We start from the raw sequence: 22,312 nt of genomic DNA, 5'->3' as shown, positions 1-22,312 counted from the left end.
ATACAAAACGATCAGTCATAAAGCAATACGCCAAATGGTACATAAAAGTAATAATACAATTAAAGAAAGTAAAACAAACAGCTCAGATTGTGTCAATAGCCAAGGAAAAGAGATGGGTATTAAGAAGGGATTTAAAATCAGAAAGTGTCGAATGCCCAAGGGAAGGTCGTTTCACAGCTTGGGAGCTGCTACAGAAAATATACGATCCCCTCTGATCACTCTTCGTCTTTGTCACCCTCAGTAAAAACTGGTCAGCTGATCTAAAGGAACGGGAGGGTGTGCAGGGATGTAGCAGCTCAGACAGGTAAGGTAGGACAAGGCCATTAAGAGCTTTAAAAGCACATAAAAGGATTTAAAATGAATCCTAAAATGTACTGGCAGCCAATGTAGAGAGGCTAAAATATGCTTGCATTTTCTTGTACCTGTTAAGAGACGTGCAGCAGCATTCTGTACCCTCTGAAGCTGGGAAATGCACAAATCACTGGCTCCCTTATAAAGTGCATCACAGTAATCTAGCCGTAATCTAGTGGTTACAAATGCATAGATTACTGTTTCAAAATGCTGATTAGAAAGGATGGGCTCTACTTTCACAATCTGCCTCAAGTGGAAAAAGTTGGATTTTACAACAGCTCTACTCTGGGTTTTCCAAGTTAAGTCCAGCTTCTATTTATACCCCTAAAATTGTACTAATAGGCCTGAGGTACTGAGCCAAGGAGCCAACATCAGTCAGGGAGTCTTCACTGGAGCTACCAAAAATCCCCACCTCTGTCTTTTCTTCATTTAGTTTTAAGAAATGTAGGGCCATCCAGCCTTTCAAGTCTTCCAAACATAAAAAAGGAAGACCGAAGAGAGGTGGAGTCAGTTTTCTTAAGCGGTGCATGAATCTGTATGTCATCCGCATAATAATGAAAAGAAATCCCATATTTTAAAAAAAATAGATCCAAGAGGGAGGAGGTACAACATGAAAAAGAGGGGGCCCAGAAGGGAACCCTGTGGGACGCCACATGACAGTGGAGCAGATGAGGACATGCGGCCATCAAGACCGACGCAGAAAGTACGGACAATGGTTTTAAATAAGACAGAAGGATTGTTGGATACAATTTCATTTGACAGGTGTTTTCCTTTGCCGTCTTTTACAGTCTTCTGGTAACGGCGCCGGCATTCCTGTAATATTTGGAGTGACACATGTCATTTGTTTTGCGCTCGGTCTCTCCTGGCAGCCCGAGTGTCATCATCTAGCCAGGGTTCATGCTGAGCCGCTTTACTGGTAGAACAAAACCATCGGTTTTATTTCCCACAGCCTGCTTTTAATCAGATGGTAATTCTGATTAAAAGCAGATGATATCTGCTTTTAATATCAATGGGAAGGTTTACGAACACAACAGAGCCGAGCTGCAGAGCGAGGTTTTGCTGTGTTACAGGACAGCTTTGTCTCAAATGACACCGCACCTGAATCAAATGATCGCATGACCTCCTCACCAGCCAACAGGGGGCCTGTTAATCGCACATTTCTGTAGGTGCGTGGAGACAGGGAATCATCTGAGACGTGCAAGGCGGTGGATCCTGAGGACCAGGGTGGAAGACCCCTGCTCTGAATGGGTCAGAAGCGATACCATCATGGGGAAGACTGCTGGCTGGATGGAGGTCCAGAAGACAGTCTGACACCCTCCGTGTAGAAGCATACTCCTAGAAACCTGGTTGGAGGGTAAACGTACAGTAGTAAAAATGTGCAACAGGTACATTTGAGAGACATTGAGAGAATCGTCAAGCAAAATCCACTGAAGAATCTGGGGGAGCTTCACAGGGAGCGGACCGAGGCTGGAGTCAGTCGTGTAGAGCTCCCCCTGAAAACCAGAGGCATCATCAGAAGTGTCTTACCTAGACTTTTTAGAATTAAATGCTCATCACTGCTACCACCCATCTAATGCGTTCAAGCCCATCATGCATTACAATCACTTTAATGTTATCGCCTGTTTGCACACTATTATCTCAGAATGTCTAAATGCACATTTCTGCAAACGAAGCCTCACATCTTTGCACAAAAGCACTTTATTACCTCATTACCTGTTATCTGCGACTCATGAAGGACAACTAGTTCATGTAACAGAAAAAAAAAACACTGTAACACTCTTTCATTGCCTGTTTCTCTGTTATGTCTGCTCTTAGTGACAATAAGGCATCTTTGAATCGTTCATTTAATTTAGAAATCAAGGTCCCAGAGTCTGGAGGAGGAGAGGAGAGCCCCAGAATCCTTGAGCTTGAATTTTCCACCGTCGGTGATGGTCTGGGGTGCCGTGCCATCTGCTGGTACTGGAGCACTTCATGCTTCCCTCTGCTGCAAAGCTTTATGGAGACGCTTATTTAATTTTCCAGCCGGACCTGGTACTGGTCCACACAGCCGAAAGTACCAACAGCTGATCCAGTAACCATGGTGTTTCTGTGAAGGAGATGAGAGACACCAGAACCAACGATGCAGATGACCTGAAGGCCGCTATCAAAGCAACCTGGGCTTCCAGAACACCTGAGCAGAACCACGGGCAGATGCTCCATGCCTCGCTGCATTGATGCTGAAAGTCCTGCAGGAGGAGGCCCAACCAGGCATCGAGTTCTTAGAAATTAACATCTCCTCCAGAGGTCCGACATTTGTTTAAAACATCTATTTATTTCAAATCTTATGTTGCATTCTAACTAATCCGAAACAGTGAATTTTGGATTTTCATCATATGTAGGCAATAAAGATGATTACTGGGAATTTTGCTCCATGTATCCATGTATGAATCTATATAATATATGAGTTTGACTTTCTGAATGATTTTTTTTCATTATATTCAGATTTTATTGAGATGTACCCATAAATCAATAAAACAAACAAGTAAATTGCAGACAAGACACTATTTTCAAGAGACTTGCAAGTCCTAATATAAATACCATGAATTTTATAGTACATAAGTACAGAAATAACTGCTGTAAGAACGGGTTCAAAGTTTTAGGATCTCTTTTTATAGATTTATACGCTCCTTTAAGCTTCTTTTCATTCACCACCAGAACAAGAAACCAGCTGGTCCAAAGGTTAGGTTAATAAAACTGTAGTGGACCACACCATCACATGCTCTAAAGACACACTTATTGGCACAGCTGCTGTTATGACATTGTGCAACCCCTTTTTTTGCACACAGCACAGTCCTCCTTCTTCTCCTCTAACATTTCAGAAGGTTGGTGTAAACCAGAGGAAGATATTTGATTGTACCTCAGTTGAGCCCAAAATAATTTACAGACTGGATGAGCATCTTTAAATAAGGCAAAGGTACAAACCGCCTTTTGACAATACAATGTTTTACACTTCCCTCTCCTGCCCAAAATCTGACCAATCTGTTCAATTGAAATATTTCAGCTTAATCTTTTGTGTAGCAGTTTAAAAAGTCAAAACATAATTCCTGGGTATTTCAGTTTTTCCTAAAAAAACAAAAGATCCCTGGCACAGTGATCAACACACAAATGCATTTTTCTCACAGTTGTGGCATCATTTAAATGATTCCTACTTATTGAGCAAAATTTAGATGCATTGTTAGCAAAGATGCAATAGAGCATGTTTTTTTTATCTAAATATGCTGAAAAACAACAACAAAGAAGCAAAAGTCCAAGAAAGCACAACTTTGAAAGAACTTCACCGCAATGTAAATCTGCTCTCCACTTTATTTCTCAGGATGATGGATATGAGGCTGTTATGGGGGTGGAAAGGAGGAAGAATGCTGAACAGGTTCATGGATGCAGTGAATGCAGCGACGGTGTGAGAGAGGAGGCCGTGAGAGCAAAACCGAGGCACTTATCAGATGTGGCGTTCCCTTTTCAATAAATTTAAACTCAAGCTGTTCCCATTAAAATTCAATTATATTTGATTTCCTTTTCATGTTAAATACAAAAACAAAAAACAAAATCACCAGCAGAGAGAAAATAGGCCTGTTCTTAATACTCCTATACATTTCTGCACCCTTCATTCTCTGGCTGTAGACACAGTTTACAAGAATAATTATAAATCAAACATTTTGTGCTTAACGATGATACATGGGCAAAATAATACAGTAATATCTATTTGATTATATTATTTAATATTCAAAAAATATGGTAATACCATTAAATTAGTTTATTTATTTCCAACATATTGCACATCTTGCATATTGCAAATAACTTACATCAGTAGAAACAAAGTAATATAATAAAGAAATAAGAACTCATGACATATAAATTAACAAAAACACACAAAAACGCTGATAGGTATCTTAAAGTATTGGCTGTGTTTTTATCACCTTGAGAGCCCAGTGTGGAAAACATTCACCCCAAGCATTCAGAAAAGGATAAAATGGGACGATTGTCATCCACAAAACAGGACCAGTCCAGACTGCAACGACCAATTAAGTCTGCAGAGAGGACCATCGGGGCTGACCTTCCCTCTAATCAGGTCTGGGGTCAGAAAAAGGACAGCTAACATCTCTGCAGACCCCGCACGTCCTGGACACTAACTGTTTAGGCTTTTAGCTTCAGAGTGCTATCTGCAAAACACATATGTGTCTTTTCCCCATCTTACATATCTATATTTAAAATGTCTTTATTGAGAGCAAAGTAATTCTGATTCTTATCTTGTTTCTCTTTGCAAATAAGTCAAATAAGAAAACAACATCAAACTAAATTTATAAAATTATACCTACATTGCCGATCTGTATTTCAATTTATCATGTATTTTAGAAACAATTTCAATTAGCTATTTTTTTTAAATTTTTTTTTTGTTTTTGTTTTTTTGCTTTGCGGTTTCAACATTGTAATTTTATTTTAACAGTCTATTTAGAATCAGATATTATTTTAGATATTGGTGATTATCCGTAATTGTTTTATGGTGGAAAACAATTCTTGGGACCTATTATATTATATTATATTATATTATATTATATTATATTATATTATATTATATTATATTATATTATATTATATTATGTTATATTATATATATTATATTATATTATATTATATTATTAGTTGAACAGCGCCCTCCACAGTCAAAGGACATAAAATGGTGGCCAAATAAGGTGCCTGTCTAAAAATATTTACCTTTCGGTTGTGTTGGCCAACGGTAATTTTTATTACTATTCTTATTTCATACATAAATAGGTAAGTATAAATAAATGTCTACTCGTCTAATTCTTACATCCATAAAGAAATGCCATCACTGGTTTAAGATCAGAACGTAACGCGCGGACCGGAACCAATGGCGTCGAGTTGAACGTGTGATCGAGCCGTTTTCAGCGTAACACCCAGCGGTGATAAATAAGAGCAGGTTTTAGCCGCTAGCCGTAAGCTCGGTAAGTGGTACAGATAAAAAAAATTAATTGAACTGATTATGAACAAGCCGAATAGTTACTCCGAGGCTGTCCGTGTTTAGCGCCAGAAAATCGGACTTTCTGCCGGGTTTGAGTCGCTGAAAGAAACGCGATGAAGCTAACGTTGCTAACATTAGCTCGTCTTAGCTTCCGTCTAAACTAAACAGAGATGACAGTTTGACAACCGGACAAATGCCAACATCACACATATCCGAAGTAAAAAGAGAGTTTTCATCGATCTCTAAAGCGTTCATTTAGTAACATTTATCTCAACATGTTTAAACAGGGGCGGTCAACAGCAGACCAGGTCTGGGGGCTCAGACCAGATCACAATATGGTTGTTACCCTTAGTGCAGAAGAGCTGCATGTCAAAATAAGTTATTTTATCCAAAAGATCAATAAAAGAAGGTTAAAATTAAGTCCAGATTATATGTTTTGGTTTGGAAACAACAAAGCAACAGTATTCAAAAATTGTGGATAATTTCTCATTTGATAAAAATTAAAACCTATAAAAAAATATGTTTATGGTACAAATGATTGAATGTATGATCTTTAACTGCTCAACATTTTAGCCAGTTCTTATGATTGAGAGTTAATAGACTCGTAACAATCACTGTATTCAATGCAGAATTGATGTTTGTCAAGATAACGAATGTAAGGTTAGAAATTAGGACAGGTGCTCCATTTTAAAATCTGACATTTTTGGTTAGATTTCTGTGCTTTTATTTACATTAAAACCTTTTTGAAAAGCTGTGGTCCAAAACAGAATATTCAACCTCTAAATCTTTTTAACTATTTCCCATTTCTTGTAAATTTGATGCATGTTTTACTGTTTTCAGTCATATTTAGTCTTTCAGTCTAAATATGAAATTAATTAACTTGGAATGGTCTCTTAGCAAAAAATACTGCAAGAACAAAAGTTTTTGTCAAAATAGATTATTTCTCAAATAGATGTAAAATTATGTATTTTTAAATTAAATAACTTACCAGTTATCATGATTCAATGAGTGTTTTGAGAGTTAAGATGTAGCATTAAATGCCAATTTTGCTGTTATTCTGTTTAACATTTTCAACAAGGAAACTATTTTTTTGTCTAAAATACATAATCATGCCTTTATGTGTTGTTTGTTGTTTTTTGTTTTAGTATGTGCATACATCAAAACATGATCTAGCAGAATACTTGGCTGGTACGCTCATCTTCAGATAAATCAGTCACGCTTTTACAAACGAGAAAACGAAAGATTAATTGAATTCTGCGTGTGTTTACTTGGTTTTTATTCTCAAAGCTTCCCCAGAAAATCCGTTAAAAGGTTTAATGAAATACCTGCTGCTGACCGGTAGTAACGTACCTGTAAAACACTCTTTTAGAAGTGTCCTGAGCCAGTGTCCATTGGCTCCTTTCATCAATTTATGGCCAGGTTTTTACCCACACGTTGCCGTTTTGTCCCCTCCTCCTGCCTGTAGACGCACCGTTCTCTTCATGGTATAGAATCACTGATTAACTTTGGGGGTAAATACCTATAATTTAAATTGTTAGTGTTGTTTGAATGTTTATTGGCTTTTTAAATACTTTTTAAATACAAACAGATATAAATAAAACCCGCTCATAATGTTGCTGCAGAGACGGTGACTAAGAACATCTTGTGACACTGAATATTAAATGTAGCATACAAAGGCACAGCTAAGGGATGTTGATTGTGATTCGGATCCCAGTTTGGGCCAGCCAACTATATCATAACACACCTCTGATCAAACCATATTCACCTTCTGCTGGTGATTTATTGTGTAAATATGAGTCCATTTGCTTACAGTGTACTGCAGCTACATTATTGAAGGAGGGTATGGATTGGATCGTTGGTATGAAACATGCTGTGGAAGATTAGAAACTCATAAAACCAAATTAGCCAGCAGCCACCTTATCATGGTGGAAGGATTTTACAGTCTTTCAGGCACAGAGAAGATCCACAGATTAGAACATATTCCTATTTTTGCTCCTAAATAACTTGATGAATACATTTAATATTTGCTGTTTCCTGTAAGCAAAGATGGACCTGGATTCAAATCCCAGCCTGGAGTCTTTCTTTCTGTGCATGTGTGGGTTCCTCACAGTCCACAAACCTGATTTCTGGTTGATTTGTCTCTTAATTTTCCCTTAGATGTGACTGTGTTGGTTGGTTAATTGTTGTCTGTCTCTGCGTTGCCCTGTGATGGACGGCATGGCTGAAGTACAGAAATGGTTTTCTAGGCGGTGGTACCATTTAAGATCCTAAAACATTTCTCCCGACGATCAAAAATGTGCAGTTCCCAAAAAATGTTGGGGGGAAAAAAAACTGTCTGTTAATATTTCTTTCCATTTTAGATCTGTAATTTTCCATAGGATCCATCATGCACACACGGAGCTAAACGTGTCCTTGCTGTGTTCAGGGTCGCTCCGATGGCCGGGGGAGAAGTGGCGGGCGTCGACCTCAGCAGGAAGTTCGTGTCTGAGTCGGAGCTCGACGAGAGGAGGAAGAAGAGGCAGGAGGAATGGGAGAAAGTCCGGAAGCCCGAAGATCCAGAGGGTGGGAGCGTGTCCACGCACAGTCGGCTCTAAGGGCCCCGCAGCCTGTTTTTAACGCTTGCTTCTGTTCACGTGTTCACCAGAGGCCCCGGAGGAGCAGTACGACCCCCGCTGCCTGTACGACCGGCTGCAGGAGCAGAAGGACAAGAAACAGCAGGAATTTGAGGAGCAGTTTAAATTCAGTAGGTCCATTTATTCCCGTTTGCTCGGAGTCTGGTGTTTGCATTTGCCCCGATTAAAAACCATCCGATTTCTAATTGTGTTCAAACATATGATGAACATATTTTCATGCATTGTCAGCGTTCTAAATGGTCCGAACAAACAGCATTTTTTAATTTTATGAATCCGGGTCAGTAAATCTGGTTGGGAGACACAGTTTAGTGTAATTCAAAGAATAATCCTGTTTGCATCATCAACATCAATTCAATTTTATTTATATAGCACCAATTCACAACACATGTCATCTCAAGGCTCTTTACAAAGTCAGATTCTATCAGATCCTCCAGTTTGGTCAGAAAGTTTCCTCTCTAAGGAAACCCAGCAGGTTGGTACCACTGAGCTCTATTATACACTGGAGTGCTAATAGCCGCTGTTAGAACGAGTCGCTTTGAAGCCACCAGCCGCCATATTGGTACTCCCTATTTCCCCCCAGTAACTAGGGAATATGTGCGCTACAACATCGAATAACGAGGATTTTCTCATGTTCAGGGGGGGCTTAAGACTTTTAAAATGTCAAATGCCATATACTTTTATGTTATGTTCTAAAACTATCAAGTACTGAGAAAGTCATGTGCTGAAATTAGGGCTGGGCAACGATTAAAATATTTAATCGCGATTAATCGCATTTTATTTACAAACTCCAAGAATGAATTCAAAAGTAGTGTAAAGAGCACTTTTATTTTAATGTTCTGCTGCCATATGAGCAAAAGTGTTGTAACATTTGTAGCACTTATTTTATACTGGATATTTTCAACCCATCTATTGAATTTAGTGCACTACTTGATCTTTTCTTCATAAGAGAACAGCAAGCACTGCAGCCAAAATATGGCCTTTTTTGACCTGCTGTATATTAGCTAGTCCCTAAGCTTGATGTATCATGAAACTGTTGACCTTTTGGGTTTTGTGGTTTTTATTTTATTATTACAATTAAATAATAATAATAATAATAATAATAATAATAATAATAATAATGTTATGTTCAGTGTTTTTTCGCTAATCCACCTCTTATATATTTCAATCCTTATGTAATTTTGTCTGTGTTGTGTGCACCTGCCTGTTGCTTTAATCTTAAATTTCCCCGTCGTGGGATAAAAAAAAGGATTAGCTAATGTTATCTTATCTTAAATAACACTTTTTAATATATGTACTGGGTTCTTTCAAGGTCTTAATTACATGTTATGTGTGGGCTCCAGTAACATCCATCCATCCATCCATCCATCCATCCATCCATCCATCCATCCATCCATCCATCCACTGATCTACCTGGATGTTCCCTGGAGGACTGAAACGCCTCAGTCAGAGACATCAGTCTGTGGGTCTGTCGGGGCAATGACAGAAGTTTCGTCTCCTCTCTCCGTTTCTGGGGCTCGACGTTTTCATGTTTTTTCACGTGCTTAGATAAATTTGTTGTGTTTCCAGTAAAATGAACCGGCTTTTTACAAAACATACAGCTTGATTTCATTTACGGTATTAAAATAAAGCCGAACGGTGCTACTTCCTCTGCTCATGTTTTTTCGCTGCTGCGTTCTCTCTCAGCTGTTTGTTAAGTTTGTGTGAGAGCTGAGTGAGCGGGCCAGGCTGAGCCTGCGTGCTGATTGGCTGGCGCCGCTGAGCCATGTACGAGAGGGGAGGGGGAGCGGGAGCGTGCTGCAGTCAGCGCGCCTGCTGACTGACACTGACTGAAAGCATATGAGCAACATGCGTTAATGCGCGATAAAATAAATATCGCCGTTAATAGTCTAATGAATTAACGCAAAATTAACGCGTTAACTTGACCAGCCCTAGCTGAAATATTTTGCATTTTATTCATTTAAATATATATATTTAACATTTATAAATATATAAATAACAATATACAAAAACATATATTTACATATATGTATACATATATATACATATATACATATACACATACTTATATATACATATATATAAATTTAATATTAATAACATATAAAATATTTCAGCACCTAATTTCCTAGTAGTTGATAGTGTTAGTGCATCCACTGACTGTAGAATTACCTGTGAAACGTTTTCACAGAGTCAGAAAACTGCTTATTGCTGCAACCAAATCCTATGGGATTCTGTGAGAGTAGGGAGTAGCAAGATGGCGGCCAGTGACTTCAGTTTTTCGGCAAAATCAGCACTCCAGTGTATTATATAGCTCAGTGGATGCATCAAGTCTCTCCAAGCAGCATTCACTCCTCCTGAAAGAGCGTAGAGCCACAGTGGACAGTCGTCTGCATTGTTGATGGCTTTGCAGCAATCCCTCATACTGAGCATGCATGAAGCGACAGTGGAGAGGAATGGAGAGGAGAGGAATTACAGAAAACATCCACAGCTCCGCTTGGCAAATATCTTTAAGGTGGTTTTTACACCTGATCTGGACAGAACTAACTCTGAGGTTATTCCCAGATCAGCTCTTTGCTGCTTACAGTGATCCCTATTTCACGATGCTTCAGTTCAGAGACGGACTTTTTCTTTCTCGCCTAATTCTGTCTCTCGTCTTACGGTGACAGGAAACATGGTGAGGGGACTGGACGAGGACGAGACCAGTTTCCTGGACGAAGTCTCCCGCCAGCAGGTCCTGGTTGAGAAGCAACGGAGAGATGAGGAGAAGCAGGAGCTCCTGGAGTACAGAATATCCTTCGTGCTGCAATGCGTTCCGATTTAATAACAAGCGAGTGTTTAAACTGACCTGTTGGACTGAAGGTTTTGCAGAAATATTAAGTCAGGAACGATCGCTCGTTGTGGTGAAATCTAATGAAACCTCGCTAACAAGTCTGATTTAGGTCACATTTTTCTGAAGAAAATAATGGCGTCACAGAAAGAGCAAATAAGGAGCTTTGTTGAAAAAACTGAATATTTTTCTAGGAAGACAGTAAGTGAGGCAAGGAATACCCAAACGCCGATTTCTTCAAGAGTAGAAATAATTCTGCACCTGAAGAAGGAACAAAACCTCTTTTCTCCCAGACTTGTGATTATTTTATTTTTTTAAGTTGCAAAATTAAATGCTGGCCACATTTATTGGCTCCCCTGGTAAAGATGATGATGTGATGACAGGACAGAAAATATCTGTTTCTGCCAAAGGGCCAGAGTGTATGGACAGGTAAAGCTTAAAAAGGTACAGTATTGTCAAAAAGTCCAATCAGACGGTCGCTTTCTCCCTCCACAAGGAAAAGTTTATTAATTTATAAAAATGATCACTGGGTGCTGGATCCAAGCATATTCATAGAATATTTAAATCTAGAATATTTAAATCTGTGTGATCTCCCTGACTCCTCGCCGTCACAGCGCTCTGGTGAAGCAAGCGTCCGCCTCTGCAGAGAGTCGACGAGAATCTGAAAAGAAGGCGGGGCCTAAAGCTTCGGGGGCGGAGCCAAAGACCAGCCACCTGTCTCAGGCTCACCTATTAGTTGGAGCTGTGAAGAGACGCAGGTACGAACACAGATCAAACTTTTTTGTCGTTTTTTTTTTTTTTTTTTCAACCTTCGTCCTCCCTTCCTTCTTCCCTTCCTCCATTACTTTCTGTCTCCCTCCCTCCTTTACTTCCTTTCTTCCTCCCTTCATTCCCCGTTCCTTTATTACTCCCTCCCTCTATTCTTTTTTATTCCCAAATTCCTCCTTTCATTACTTCCTTCCTTCCTTGGGCCGTCCCTCTTTCCTTTCTTACTGAAGTTACCCTTCATTTTTTCTATGCTTGGTTCCTTCCTTGTATCTTTCCTTCTGATCTTCCTTGGCTCTTCCCTCTCTCCTCAGGTCATTCTTCCTTCTTTCTGTTCTTTGTTTCTTCCTTGCATCCTTCCTTGCTCCCTACCTTTCTTTCTTGTATTAAATTTTTTAAAACGGGGCCAAAAGGACAGAGAAGTCTGTGATTCCTGCCGTTATGAGTGGAGGAACCCTAGGGGTAGAAAGCTCGGCTGAAGCCTTTGCTGTGTTCTCTCCCTCGCAGCTCCTCGCAGTCATCAGACAGCAGCAAGAAGCAGAAGCTGGACAACCCAGGAGCAGCCGGAAACGGAGACAGACTCACAGGTGGGCATCGCTGCGGCGCTCTGAGATCAGAACCCGGCGGCTTCGCTCAGCGTTGCTGCACAATACGATGCTGCACAATACGATGCTGCACAATACGATGCATCCAGTTTAAGCTCTGGGCCGGTCTCTCTGTGGTCGGAGCTGCCAGGGAACCATCGGTTCAAAGATGAGGAGTCAGGAGTTATGCTTCCTTTAAATAATATATATAATATTAATATAACACGCTTTAATTCAAACGTCTCCTTCATATTTTTTGGTCCAGAAGCGTAAATCCGCTGAGCTCCAATATACGAGTAGCTTCTCCTGGTTAGTTTTCCTCGTAGTTGGAGGCAAAAATGCCGAAACTGTGGGTGGAGGTTCACCTTCCAGCCGGACGACCGCCCTAAACATGCAGCCAGAGATGCTGTGGGTCAGGGTTGGATCAAATGAGGGTTGTCACAATAATAAAATCTCAAACCCGATATCAATACCCAGAAAAACATTTGCTACTCGATACCACTTTCCGATACCACGTGGGTATAAAAAAAGAGAAATAATTAAAGGTGTAAAAAATGTTTTTGTCACCTTTTTCAATCTCAGTGTTCAATTAAATTTTTCTATTAAATTTTATTTATGTAGCGCCAATTCACAGCACACGTCATCTCAAGCCACTTTACGCAGAACGTGCTTTAAACAAAGCGCAAATAAATGCTTCATAAATGCGCTGCCACCACTTTAAAACAGTGTTTACTCACAGGCTTCTCAAGATCTTTGGGTTTATTTGCCTCGTATGCTAAAATGTTTAATAATAATAATATAATACCACATTTTATTTAAAAGGCGCCTTTCTGGACACTCAAGATCACCGTACAAAAAATAGATAAAAACACATCAGTATCAAAAATTATAATCGAAACACAGAATAAAGACAGTTTTAGAAAATAGTAGGCCAGACAGGGAGATTGATATTAAAGAGAATAGGCAGTCTTGGTATCTCTTAGGATCGTTACTAGGGCAAATTAGTGTTGTATCTGGATACAACATTTGAGTATCGATACTTTTGAAAACCCAAGATAAAATCCTATTCATATTTTAGAACGGCCTAGTCAAAGTACAGCCCTAAATCCAACCAATGTGTGTAAAGACTTGATCATTTCAGTCTGGTTTATCCCCCAAACGGTGGTTCTCCTCCCAAGTATCGGCTCATCTGGTGTCTTATCTGGTGGTTATCGATCATTTTAAAAACATCATATGGTCGCAAAAATCCACAATTTGATTGAAGCTGTGTGTCGTTTTTACCGTAACTGTCTGATTAGTAAACCTTTAATGCTCCTGCATGAAGGAAGGGTGTGTGGCGCTGATTGTCAAAGTCAAAGAATCTTTATTCGTCTCCCTTGAGAGAAATTTACCTCGGATACAAGAATCAGCTGCACTGCACCGCATATTCAATCACTGATAAAAGAAATCTTTTATAAAAATAATAATAAAATAGTAAAATAATAACTATAAAATAGTAAGAAAAGTTCATAAATCAAGCGATCATTAAAACCATGTAAATTAAGTTAAAACACCACTGCCCTCCCAGTTTGCTGCTGTAGATCATAAGAGGTCATAGATTTAGCTACCTGCGTGTCCTAGACTTCCCATTTTTATCTTTTCCACCCACACCATGCACTCATTAACAGGTTTTATGGACAATGGGATGAATGAATGTTTAAATCTGTTATGTTTGCATAAGGGTGTCCTGCACCTTCTTCCAGAGTTCAGCAGCACAAGCAGCACATGAAAGGAGTCAGATAAGATTTTATCTGCCTGTCTGAGGATGGACTGCTCATAAAGTTCCTGTGGAGACAGAGGAGGAGCCGCTCCCATTATTTTACTTGCTGTCTTTACTAGGGCTGCACAATTAATCGCATTTGCAATATAATAACAATTAAAAAAAAAATCAATTTCCAAATCGCAGAGGTCTGCAATTTTTGGCTATGTAACAATTAGTGGATCAGAAACGTCCTTTAGGTGTCAGTAATATGTTTAAAGTGGGTTTTCTCCAGAAAGACAGTTTGAGCAGTGAGATAATCTAATTTTATTACTTGTTTTAGAGTTTATGTAATCAAACTGTTTTACCAAAAACTTCCAGGAATCTCACCACAGGATTAAGTTCTGCTTTAATACATAGACTGGTTTGTTTGTTGCACTTTATGTTCAACAAGGATTGATGTCCAAATCAAATAAAAGCTGTTCTCTTGAATAATAATATTCTGATTAATAAAAACATTAAAAGTTCTTGTTTTAAATAGTCCTCGTTTACAAACATCTTTATCTAGAGGCAATTTTTGTTGCTTGTGGTTAATGCAGAGAAAAGTCAGAATCAAATCGCAGTTTTGGTTGAAATAAATCGTAATCAGAACGCAATCATTTCTGCTCCCAGTTGAGACGCAGCGGCTCTTTTAGCACCTGATCTGCACAGCGATTAAAACAGATTGATATGTTGTTTGTATATGTTTAAAAAGACATGATAAATTAAACTGGGAAAAATAAATAATCGCATTAAATGACAATCGTAATATTAAGATAAAAAAAATTGCAATTAGATTATTTTCCAGAATCGTCCAGCCCTAGTCTTTAGTAAATTGCAGATGTGGGTCTTTGTTCTTGATTGTGCCCGTTTTGCCGCTCAGAGCAGGACGGAGGGGCAGCAGGAGGAGGAAGCGGGGACGCTGAGGACCACAGCGGAGCGGCGCCCGGCCTCACGGCGAAGCCCCCGCCGTCCGCCCACGGCGTGCTGCACCTGCCGGCGGCGGCCGTGTGCGTCGGCGTCCTACCGGGGCTCTCCGCCTATTCCGGCAGCAGCGACTCCGACAGCAGCTCGGACAGCGAAGGTAGCGTGGACGCAATCATGTCGCCGTACCCGCGGCACAACCGGGCCTACAGATAGACACACACACCCGCACCCACACACCCACCCACAGAAACACTGACGCAGCCGCGGCTCTTAGACGCGTTGCCTCCGTTCCTCTCACAGCTGTGAGTTTAACCGTTGCTCTTCGTCTCCAGAGCCCAAAAATCTCTGTCCTCAACCTGTCATGTGCATCCTTTCTGTGTTTGTTGCTGTGGCTCTGAACCTCCTTCCCTCGATCACGTCTCACGCAGTTTAAGCTGACTCGGCTCCCCCCCCCTCACCCACGCCCCCCTCCCAACCCTGAACCACAGCGACTGCAGGCTGTGCTATTGGCTGAGGGAACAGTGGCTGACGGCTGTGGAGCGACGAGGAGAGGACGGGTTGTTTTAGAGGACTCAGACAGCTTTTAATGTGTTTTTGTCGTCAGGAGGAAAAATGCTGTTTGCTTCTTTCTTGTCTCAGACGTAGAAATGTTTAGAATAAAAAAAAAATAATAATGGAATATGCTGATTTTTTTTTTGTTTTGTTTTTGTTTGTGTGAGTGAGCTGGAAAGAGAGAACGCTCCCTGAAATTGTTGTCGTGTCGGAATAAAATGATTTACTGAACTGCATCGACTCGCCTCCAGTGTTTTTATTTTATTTTTTTTAATTTCGGTTTAATCGTAATTATTTTTTAGGTTTCAGTCCCAGCTTTGGGTTGAAAACAGGAAAACCAGACTACGTTCCACGTCTTAGTAGCGGAGAACGAGAAGACAGTTTCCTCTCATGGGATCTCGTCTCCTAATGTTCTTCCTTCCTTGTACACTTGCTACTGTCCTTGCTTCCTTGTGTCATTTCTTTCTTCCTTCTTCCGTCCTCCCTCCCTCATGTCCTTTCCTACTATTTTGCTTCCTTCAGCCCATCTTTCCCTTCCTTCTTTCCTTCCTATCTGCCACCCTTCTCTAACTCTCCTCCTGCCGTCACAGCCTACCTTCATTTCTTCCTTGTCCTTGCTTTCCTTCCTCCTTTGTTCCTTCTCCCTCCCTCTCATTCCTTCCTTTTTTATGCTTTTGTCCTTCCTTCTGCTCTCATGTCCTACCGCCATTACTTTCTTTTTCTTTTGTCCTTGTTTTGTTTTGCTTCCTTGCCCTTCTTTCTGCCCTTGTGTCCTACTTTAAGTCCTTCCCTCCTCAGTTGCCTCATTGGGGCCTTGTGTCCTACCTCCATTCCTTCCCTTTTATCTTTTCCTCCCTTGTTTCCTTCGCCTCTCTCTGCAGATTCCACACCTGAAGCCTTCTGCCATGAACTCATGAAGTTTTGCATTTTGAAACAAACACTAATTACCTCTAGAAGGTGGAGTCTTGAAAACCCAGAAGTCTTTGCAGGAAGTCAGTGATTGGGATTAAATCTTTTGGTGTTTCTAAAAAATGAAACAGACACGTTCTTGTTCTTAGGCAGTGATAGTTTGGGTCTGACAGCCCGGTCCTGCTTGCCGCTCGGCCCGCCTTTAAACGACTCACAGAAGGTTGGACTGTGAAGGTTGATTTTCTTCAGATTTAAAGCAGCTCAAACTGTGATATTGTCTGACATTTTGAAATTCATGCTACATCCCAGTTTAATCCTCACATGTAGTTTAGTTTACACTAGTGTTGCACCGATACCAGTATGGGACGAGGCCCCGATCCAGCACTAAAATGGTGGTATCGGTATCAGCGAGTATCAACAAATAGGCACCGATACCATTTTGATGTTTGTATGTCACTTGAATGCAGCCTTTTCTCTCCTGACTAGTATTATACATGTTATATAAGTTCATGAAAGTTGCACTATTTTGGCATTTGAGAGCCAAAACTCAGGGTTTAAAAGAGATTATTCAATTATTAATGTAATTTTACTGTCTTACTGTTACACTAGTATTATGTTATAATTTCACGAATGTTGCACTATTTTGCCATTTGAGAGCCAAAACTCAGGGTTTAAAAAAAAGATTATTCAATTATTAATGTAATTTTACTGTCTTACTGTTACACTAGTATTATGTTATAATTTCACGAATGTTGCACTATTTTTGGCCTTTGAGAGCCAAAACTCAGGGTTTAAAAAAGATTATTCAATTATTAATGTAATTTTACTGTCTTACTGTTGCACTACTATTATATATGTTATAATTTCACGAATGTTGCACTATTTTTGGCCTTTGAGAGCCAAAACTCAGGGTTTAAAAAAGATTATTCAATTATTAATGTAATTTTACTGTCTTGCTGTTGCACTACTATTATATATGTTATAATTTCACGAATGTTGCACTATTTTTGGCCTTTGAGAGCCAAAACTCAGGGTTTAAAAAAGATTATTCAATTATTAATGTCATTTTACTGTCTTGCTGTTGCACTACTATTATATATGTTATAATTTCACGAATGTTGCACTATTTTTGGCCTTTGAGAGCCAAAACTCAGGGTTTAAAAAAGATTATTCAATTATTAATGTCATTTTACTGTCTTGCTGTTGCACTACTATTATATATGTTATAATTTCACGAATGTTGCACTATTTTTGGCCTTTGAGAGCCAAAACTCAGGGTTTAAAAAAGATTATTCAATTATTAATGTAATTTTACTGTCTTGCTGTTGCACTACTATTATATATGTTATAATTTCACGAATGTTGCACTATTTTTGGCCTTTGAGAGCCAAAACTCAGGGTTTAAAAAAGATTATTCAATTATTAATGTCATTTTACTGTTGCACTATTATTATATATGTTATAATTTCACGAAAGTTGCACTATTTTTGGCCTTTGAGAGCCAAAACTCAGGGTTTAAAAAAGATTATTCAATTATTAATGTAATTTTACTGTCTTACTGTTGCACTACTATTATACATGTTATAATTTCACGAATGTTGCACTATTTTTGGCCTTTGAGAGCCAAAACTCAGGGTTTAAAAAAGATTATTCAATTATTAATGTAATTTTACTGTCTTACTGTTGCACTACTATTATATATGTTATAATTTCACGAATGTTGCACTATTTTTGGCCTTTGTTAGCCAAATGTTTATTCAACTATTGTCACCCATTCCAGGTAGGCAATAAAAAGTTCTACTACCCTAAGTAGTATGCAGTTCCTCATATATACACACACATCAATTTCAAACAGATGGTATCGGGGCCAAAAAATGGCATCGGCGCAACACTAGTTTACGCCTCCAAACGATTTCAGATTCTCCTTTTCAAGGCTCCCTTCATCCTGTGGAAACCTGACAGAGAAATTGACCCACGGGTCGGATCAAGACGCGTCGCCGTTGGCACCAAACAGGACTCCCGGTAGCTCGGCATCCAACCGCTGCCAGTGTGCGGTAAGCTCTGCACCGGTGGCTGCGGAGGACGCTCCCTGAAGCCGCCTTCTCCGCTGATCCCCTCAGCTGGAGGTACCTGATGACCCAGAAAACTGTCCATGCAAAGTGACCACAGCTGCAGCTGTTTTATTTATTTTTGGCCCTCCCATCACTTGGGGTGGGTATTGCCAAAGAAGTCACGATTCGATTCGAATCACGATGCATCATGATACTTGAATTATTGCGATGTATCGCGATGCATTGCGATATTTTCACTGAACACTGTTAGAGAAAATTACAGCCATTACCAGTGGCTGACTGGCTGTGTATGGATAGTGTCTTTAAATGATACATAACTGAAAACAACTGAATTCATCTATAGCTGTATTTATTGAAATGACTTTTGGAGGTATTGCCATGAAAACACATATTACTGTTAATATTACTGGACACAAATATTATTATTGGACTGGACACACTGACAAAAAGTGCTTAGGATTTATAAAACTTAAAATAACAAAATAAGGACGTCTTCAACTACGGAAAACAAGTCCAGTTGCTTTGTTTTTTACTTTTTTTTTTTTTTGGAACAAAATAAGGATAATCAGTGCCGTTTACATGGCCTCACTGGTCCTTTAAACCAATGAAGTTGTACTCCACTTGTTTTTGGCTGATGTTCGCCAACCATTCATCCAATTTTATTTATCAATTTTTTTTAAATTAATAATCGATACTTGGCGTCAAGAATCGATGCAGTAGATTGCGAAAATTAGAATTGCGATGCATCGTCATGACGATTATTTTGCCCACCCTTACCCATCACTGCACAATAACCTGAAAATATTTATTTTAAATAAAGCTTACAAAAAACAAGCAACTTCAAGAGAGATGTTAAATGTCACGCGGGGCAAATAAAGAGAAGCTGCTTCTTTAAATTGAACCTTTTTCAATCTTTAATGAACTTTTTTTTTTTTTAAACAGCGCCTGTTGCATCTAAAACGTTTATCTTCTGAGGCAGACAAGGCGTCAAACAATCAAGTCAACTTCTTCTGTTTGAAAAGGCACCAGGTGTGTGAGAACTTTTTTTTTTTGTTTTGTTATTTTTTGGACTTTTTCACCCAGAACCCTGAACGCGTTAAGTGGAACTTTGCTTTTGGTGGATTTTTCTGCACCTCTGCTGATGGGGGTTGGGGTTGGGGGGGGGGTGCTCTGGTCCCGTCAGTCGACGCTCTGAGGATGCTCTGCGGGCTCCGGGGTTAACAGGTACCTCAGAGCCCAGTGCAGCAGCGACGTAGCCACTCCGAACCGGCTGACGTCCTCCAGGTTCTGGCCCAGAACCCGGTATGAGTACGAGAACGGCGTCCCGTCGCCGTGGACGCTCGGGGTCCTTCTCGGCACGGATCCGCTCGGACCGCCTTCGTCCTCGTTTGCGGAGCTTTCTCCGCTACGGGAGCCCAGGAGCCAGGACGGAGGACTCCCGCGGAGGTCCGGCTCCTCCGCCGTGACGTCACACAGCTTCCTCTTGGGCCTCCCGTGGTTTTCCAGGACGGCCGACTCCGTCACTTCGGAGGCGGGAGGCTCTGGTGGGGTCGGGCCGGTCGAGCAGGAGGCCGGCGCCGTGGGGGTTTGGACGGGGAGCTGGGTGCTTGTCGCCACGGCAACGGGGTCAGGCTGCGAGCAAGGCAGGGTGGGAGTGGGTTCTGGAGAGGAGTCGGAGGTCGAGGAGGAGACGCCCGGAGGGGGGAACATGTCCCAAGGGTTGGAGAGGAGGCCGGCGGTGAGGTCCGGAAGAGGAGCGGCGTCCTCCAACAGAGGAGGAGAGCGCTCCCCTGAACCACCTGGAACGGACGTCATCCATCTACCTGAACCACCTGGATCCATCCTTCCACCTGGATCAGACATTATCCCTCCACCTGGACCACCTGGATCCATCCCTCCACCTGGATCACCTGGACCACCTGGAACGGACGTCATCCCTCCACCTGGATCAGACACCATCCATCTACCTGAACCACCTGGATCCATCCTTCCACCTGGGTCAGACATCATCCCTCCACCTGGACCACCTGGACCACCTGAACCACCTGGATCCATCCCTCCACCTGGACCACCTGGATCAGACATCATTCCTCCACCTGGACCACCTGGATCAGACATCATTCCTCCACCTGGACCACCTGAACCACCTGGATCCATCCCTCCAACTGGACCACCTGGATCAGACATCATCCCTCCACCTGCATCCTGCTCCGTCTGTCCAACTGCAGGTTCAGGCATCTGCGATTGCGCATGCTCAGCAGAAGAAGCGTCCGCCCCCGCAGTCTGACCACTGCCTCCGGTTTCCGCTTCCAGCCGCCGAGCGTCTTCCTCCGGGATGAGGAGACAACTCGCCGGCACGCTGAAGCTCGGCTCTCCTCTGTACCGGACCCGGTCCGCGTCCCAGCCCGTGGCGGCGGCGGAGCGGCAGCAGCTCAGAGACGGGCTGCGGCCAGAGGTGGAGGGCTGGGGTCTCCGCAGAGCCGCCAGCCTCTCCCTGACGTCCTGCAGCAGCGTCTGCAGGACGTCCTGCTGCCACTCCTCCAGCAGCTCGGTCAGGTCCAGTTCATCCGGGCTACACGGCTGCTGCGAGCAGTCCTGGCCCAGCAGGGACCTCCACGTTCTCCAGATCTTCGTCCTGACGGACTCCAGGCTGGTGCAGCAGGGCGTGCAGTCTCTGACCGGACCTGCCGAGTGCGTGGCCAGCTCGCCCACCGACAAGAAGAACCGGCACCTGCTCACTTCCGGGTCCATGTGGAACTGCAGCCGGTAGTCCCGCATGAGCACGGTGGTGTTGAGGAGGCTGCGGAAGCACTCCCGCTCCTCCAGCTCCTGGAGGCGCTCCCAGGCGGAGGCGGTGAGCACGGCGGGAATCTGGAGCAGTCCGTCCGACAGGAAGATCAGCCCCGTGGGACCGTCGAAGTCCCGGGCCTGGGACTCCGTCATCTGACCCACGGTGATGACGTGAGCCCGCAGAAGGCCGCCGGTGCTGCCGCTGCCCGCCTCATCCCGGCTCCCGTAGCTCAGGATCAGGTTCTCGATCCAAGGAGTCAGCGTGCTCCTAGGAGGCATTCTGTTGTTGTTGTTGTTGAAGTTAGCGGTTTGAAGAAGTACGTCTGGAACTGGCTTCCGACCGGAAACCGAGACCGTGCTTATTGGTTCCCCCGTCATAACACGTTCACATGAGCACACTGACTGTAAAATAATAAATAAATAAATAAAAATAACACGATCCTAATGAACAGTCAAATGTACGTTGATTGGATGCAAAAAATAAATCAGATAAACAGTTGTAGCTTTAAAACTTAGTTTTGACGTCATCAAAGTCAAATATTTGTTGTGTTCACGGGGAGTGAAAATCTCTGGAAATCAGCATACCTAAACTTTCAACGGTGTTTCGGCTAAAATAAATAAATAAATATGACTGTGCTAGCCCCGGAGAACCGAAGAAAATTGGGTTCTTCACATTTTAAACAGAACCCCGAGAAGTCTATGGGTAAAAGTTGTACAGGTTTTTTTTTTCTTTGTGTTTGTCTTTTAACTTTGTAAACGACTTTCTATGCAAGAAACAATGTCCGAATAAATTAACGTGACAACAAAACTGTCGGCCCCAATGTTCAAGCGTTTTTATTTACATAAAATTTGCATTAAACTGCACTTGAACTCTTTCCGCCCAGTTGATGGGACGTTCGCGAATCCAAGACAATTGCACGACTAGCAGCTGTTGTATCAGGTGTAGACGTATTTATGGATGTGAATTTGTCACTGATCATAGCACCACATCGTAGTTTCTGTTTAAGTGTGATATTCATCAACAGATATGTATTTCAACGTGTTGTTATAATGTTACATTGTGACGTTCGGCTCAGTAAGGGATTTGTCCCATGTTCGTGAACGCACC

The 22,312-nt window shown here is 41.6% G+C and overlaps 2 protein-coding genes across 14 annotated transcripts; one reads left to right on the top strand and one right to left on the bottom strand.

Moving 5' to 3' along the window:
• Nucleotides 1-5,244: 5,244 nt before the first annotated feature.
• Nucleotides 5,245-15,669, top strand: psme3ip1 (proteasome activator subunit 3 interacting protein 1). 2 transcript variants are annotated; one of them, XM_012852318.3, is made up of 8 exons: nucleotides 5,246-5,351; nucleotides 7,794-7,930; nucleotides 8,013-8,111; nucleotides 10,668-10,789; nucleotides 11,441-11,586; nucleotides 12,101-12,180; nucleotides 14,838-15,038; nucleotides 15,310-15,669. In XM_012852318.3, the coding sequence occupies exons 2-8, from the start codon at nucleotides 7,804-7,806 to the stop codon at nucleotides 15,312-15,314; spliced, it is 780 nt and encodes a 259-aa protein (XP_012707772.2). In that variant the 5' UTR covers nucleotides 5,246-5,351; nucleotides 7,794-7,803; the 3' UTR covers nucleotides 15,315-15,669. The 2 variants fall into 2 exon arrangements, with proteins under 2 accessions (XP_012707770.2, XP_012707772.2); XM_012852316.3 differs by having other exon boundaries at nucleotides 5,245-5,351; nucleotides 14,838-15,669.
• A 3,632-nt stretch (nucleotides 15,670-19,301) lies between these two features.
• On the bottom strand, nucleotides 19,302-21,541 carry LOC105917506 (collagen alpha-1(III) chain). Of its 12 annotated transcripts, XM_036125987.1 has the most exons (3): nucleotides 20,589-21,541; nucleotides 20,460-20,519; nucleotides 19,302-20,315 (listed from the first exon to the last, which is right to left on the bottom strand). In XM_036125987.1, the coding sequence occupies exons 1-3, from the start codon at nucleotides 21,481-21,483 to the stop codon at nucleotides 19,594-19,596; spliced, it is 1,677 nt and encodes a 558-aa protein (XP_035981880.1). In that variant the 5' UTR covers nucleotides 21,484-21,541; the 3' UTR covers nucleotides 19,302-19,593. The 12 variants fall into 12 exon arrangements, with proteins under 12 accessions (XP_035981880.1, XP_035981816.1, XP_035981847.1 ...); XM_036125923.1 differs by having other exon boundaries at nucleotides 19,302-20,237; nucleotides 20,289-21,541; XM_036125954.1 differs by having other exon boundaries at nucleotides 19,302-20,213; nucleotides 20,316-21,541.
• Between the last annotated feature and the right edge of the window lie 771 nt (nucleotides 21,542-22,312).

Source organism: Fundulus heteroclitus, chromosome 2 (assembly GCF_011125445.2).
Source record: "Fundulus heteroclitus isolate FHET01 chromosome 2, MU-UCD_Fhet_4.1, whole genome shotgun sequence".
NCBI lineage: Eukaryota > Metazoa > Chordata > Actinopteri > Cyprinodontiformes > Fundulidae > Fundulus > Fundulus heteroclitus.
Note: the sequence above shows the minus strand (reverse complement) of the source record. Positions and strands in the feature narration are given on the sequence as shown.

Bases quoted from the DNA above. Each gene is read 5' to 3' on its own strand.
- psme3ip1 (XM_012852316.3), top strand. From the start codon at position 7,804: ATGGCCGGGGGAGAAGTGGCGGGCGTCGACCTCAGCAGGAAGTTCGTG. The intron at 10,790-11,440 runs ATATCCTTCGTG...CCTCGCCGTCAC, and splicing joins AGGAGCTCCTGGAGTACAGA to AGCGCTCTGGTGAAGCAAGC. The intron at 12,181-14,837 runs GTGGGCATCGCT...TTTGCCGCTCAG, and splicing joins AAACGGAGACAGACTCACAG to AGCAGGACGGAGGGGCAGCA.
- LOC105917506 (XM_036125909.1), bottom strand. From the start codon at position 21,483: ATGCCTCCTAGGAGCACGCTGACTCCTTGGATCGAGAACCTGATCCTG. The intron at 20,553-20,588 runs GTGGTCCAGTTG...CAGGTGGTTCAG, and splicing joins AGGGATGATGTCTGATCCAG to GTGGTCCAGGTGGAGGAATG.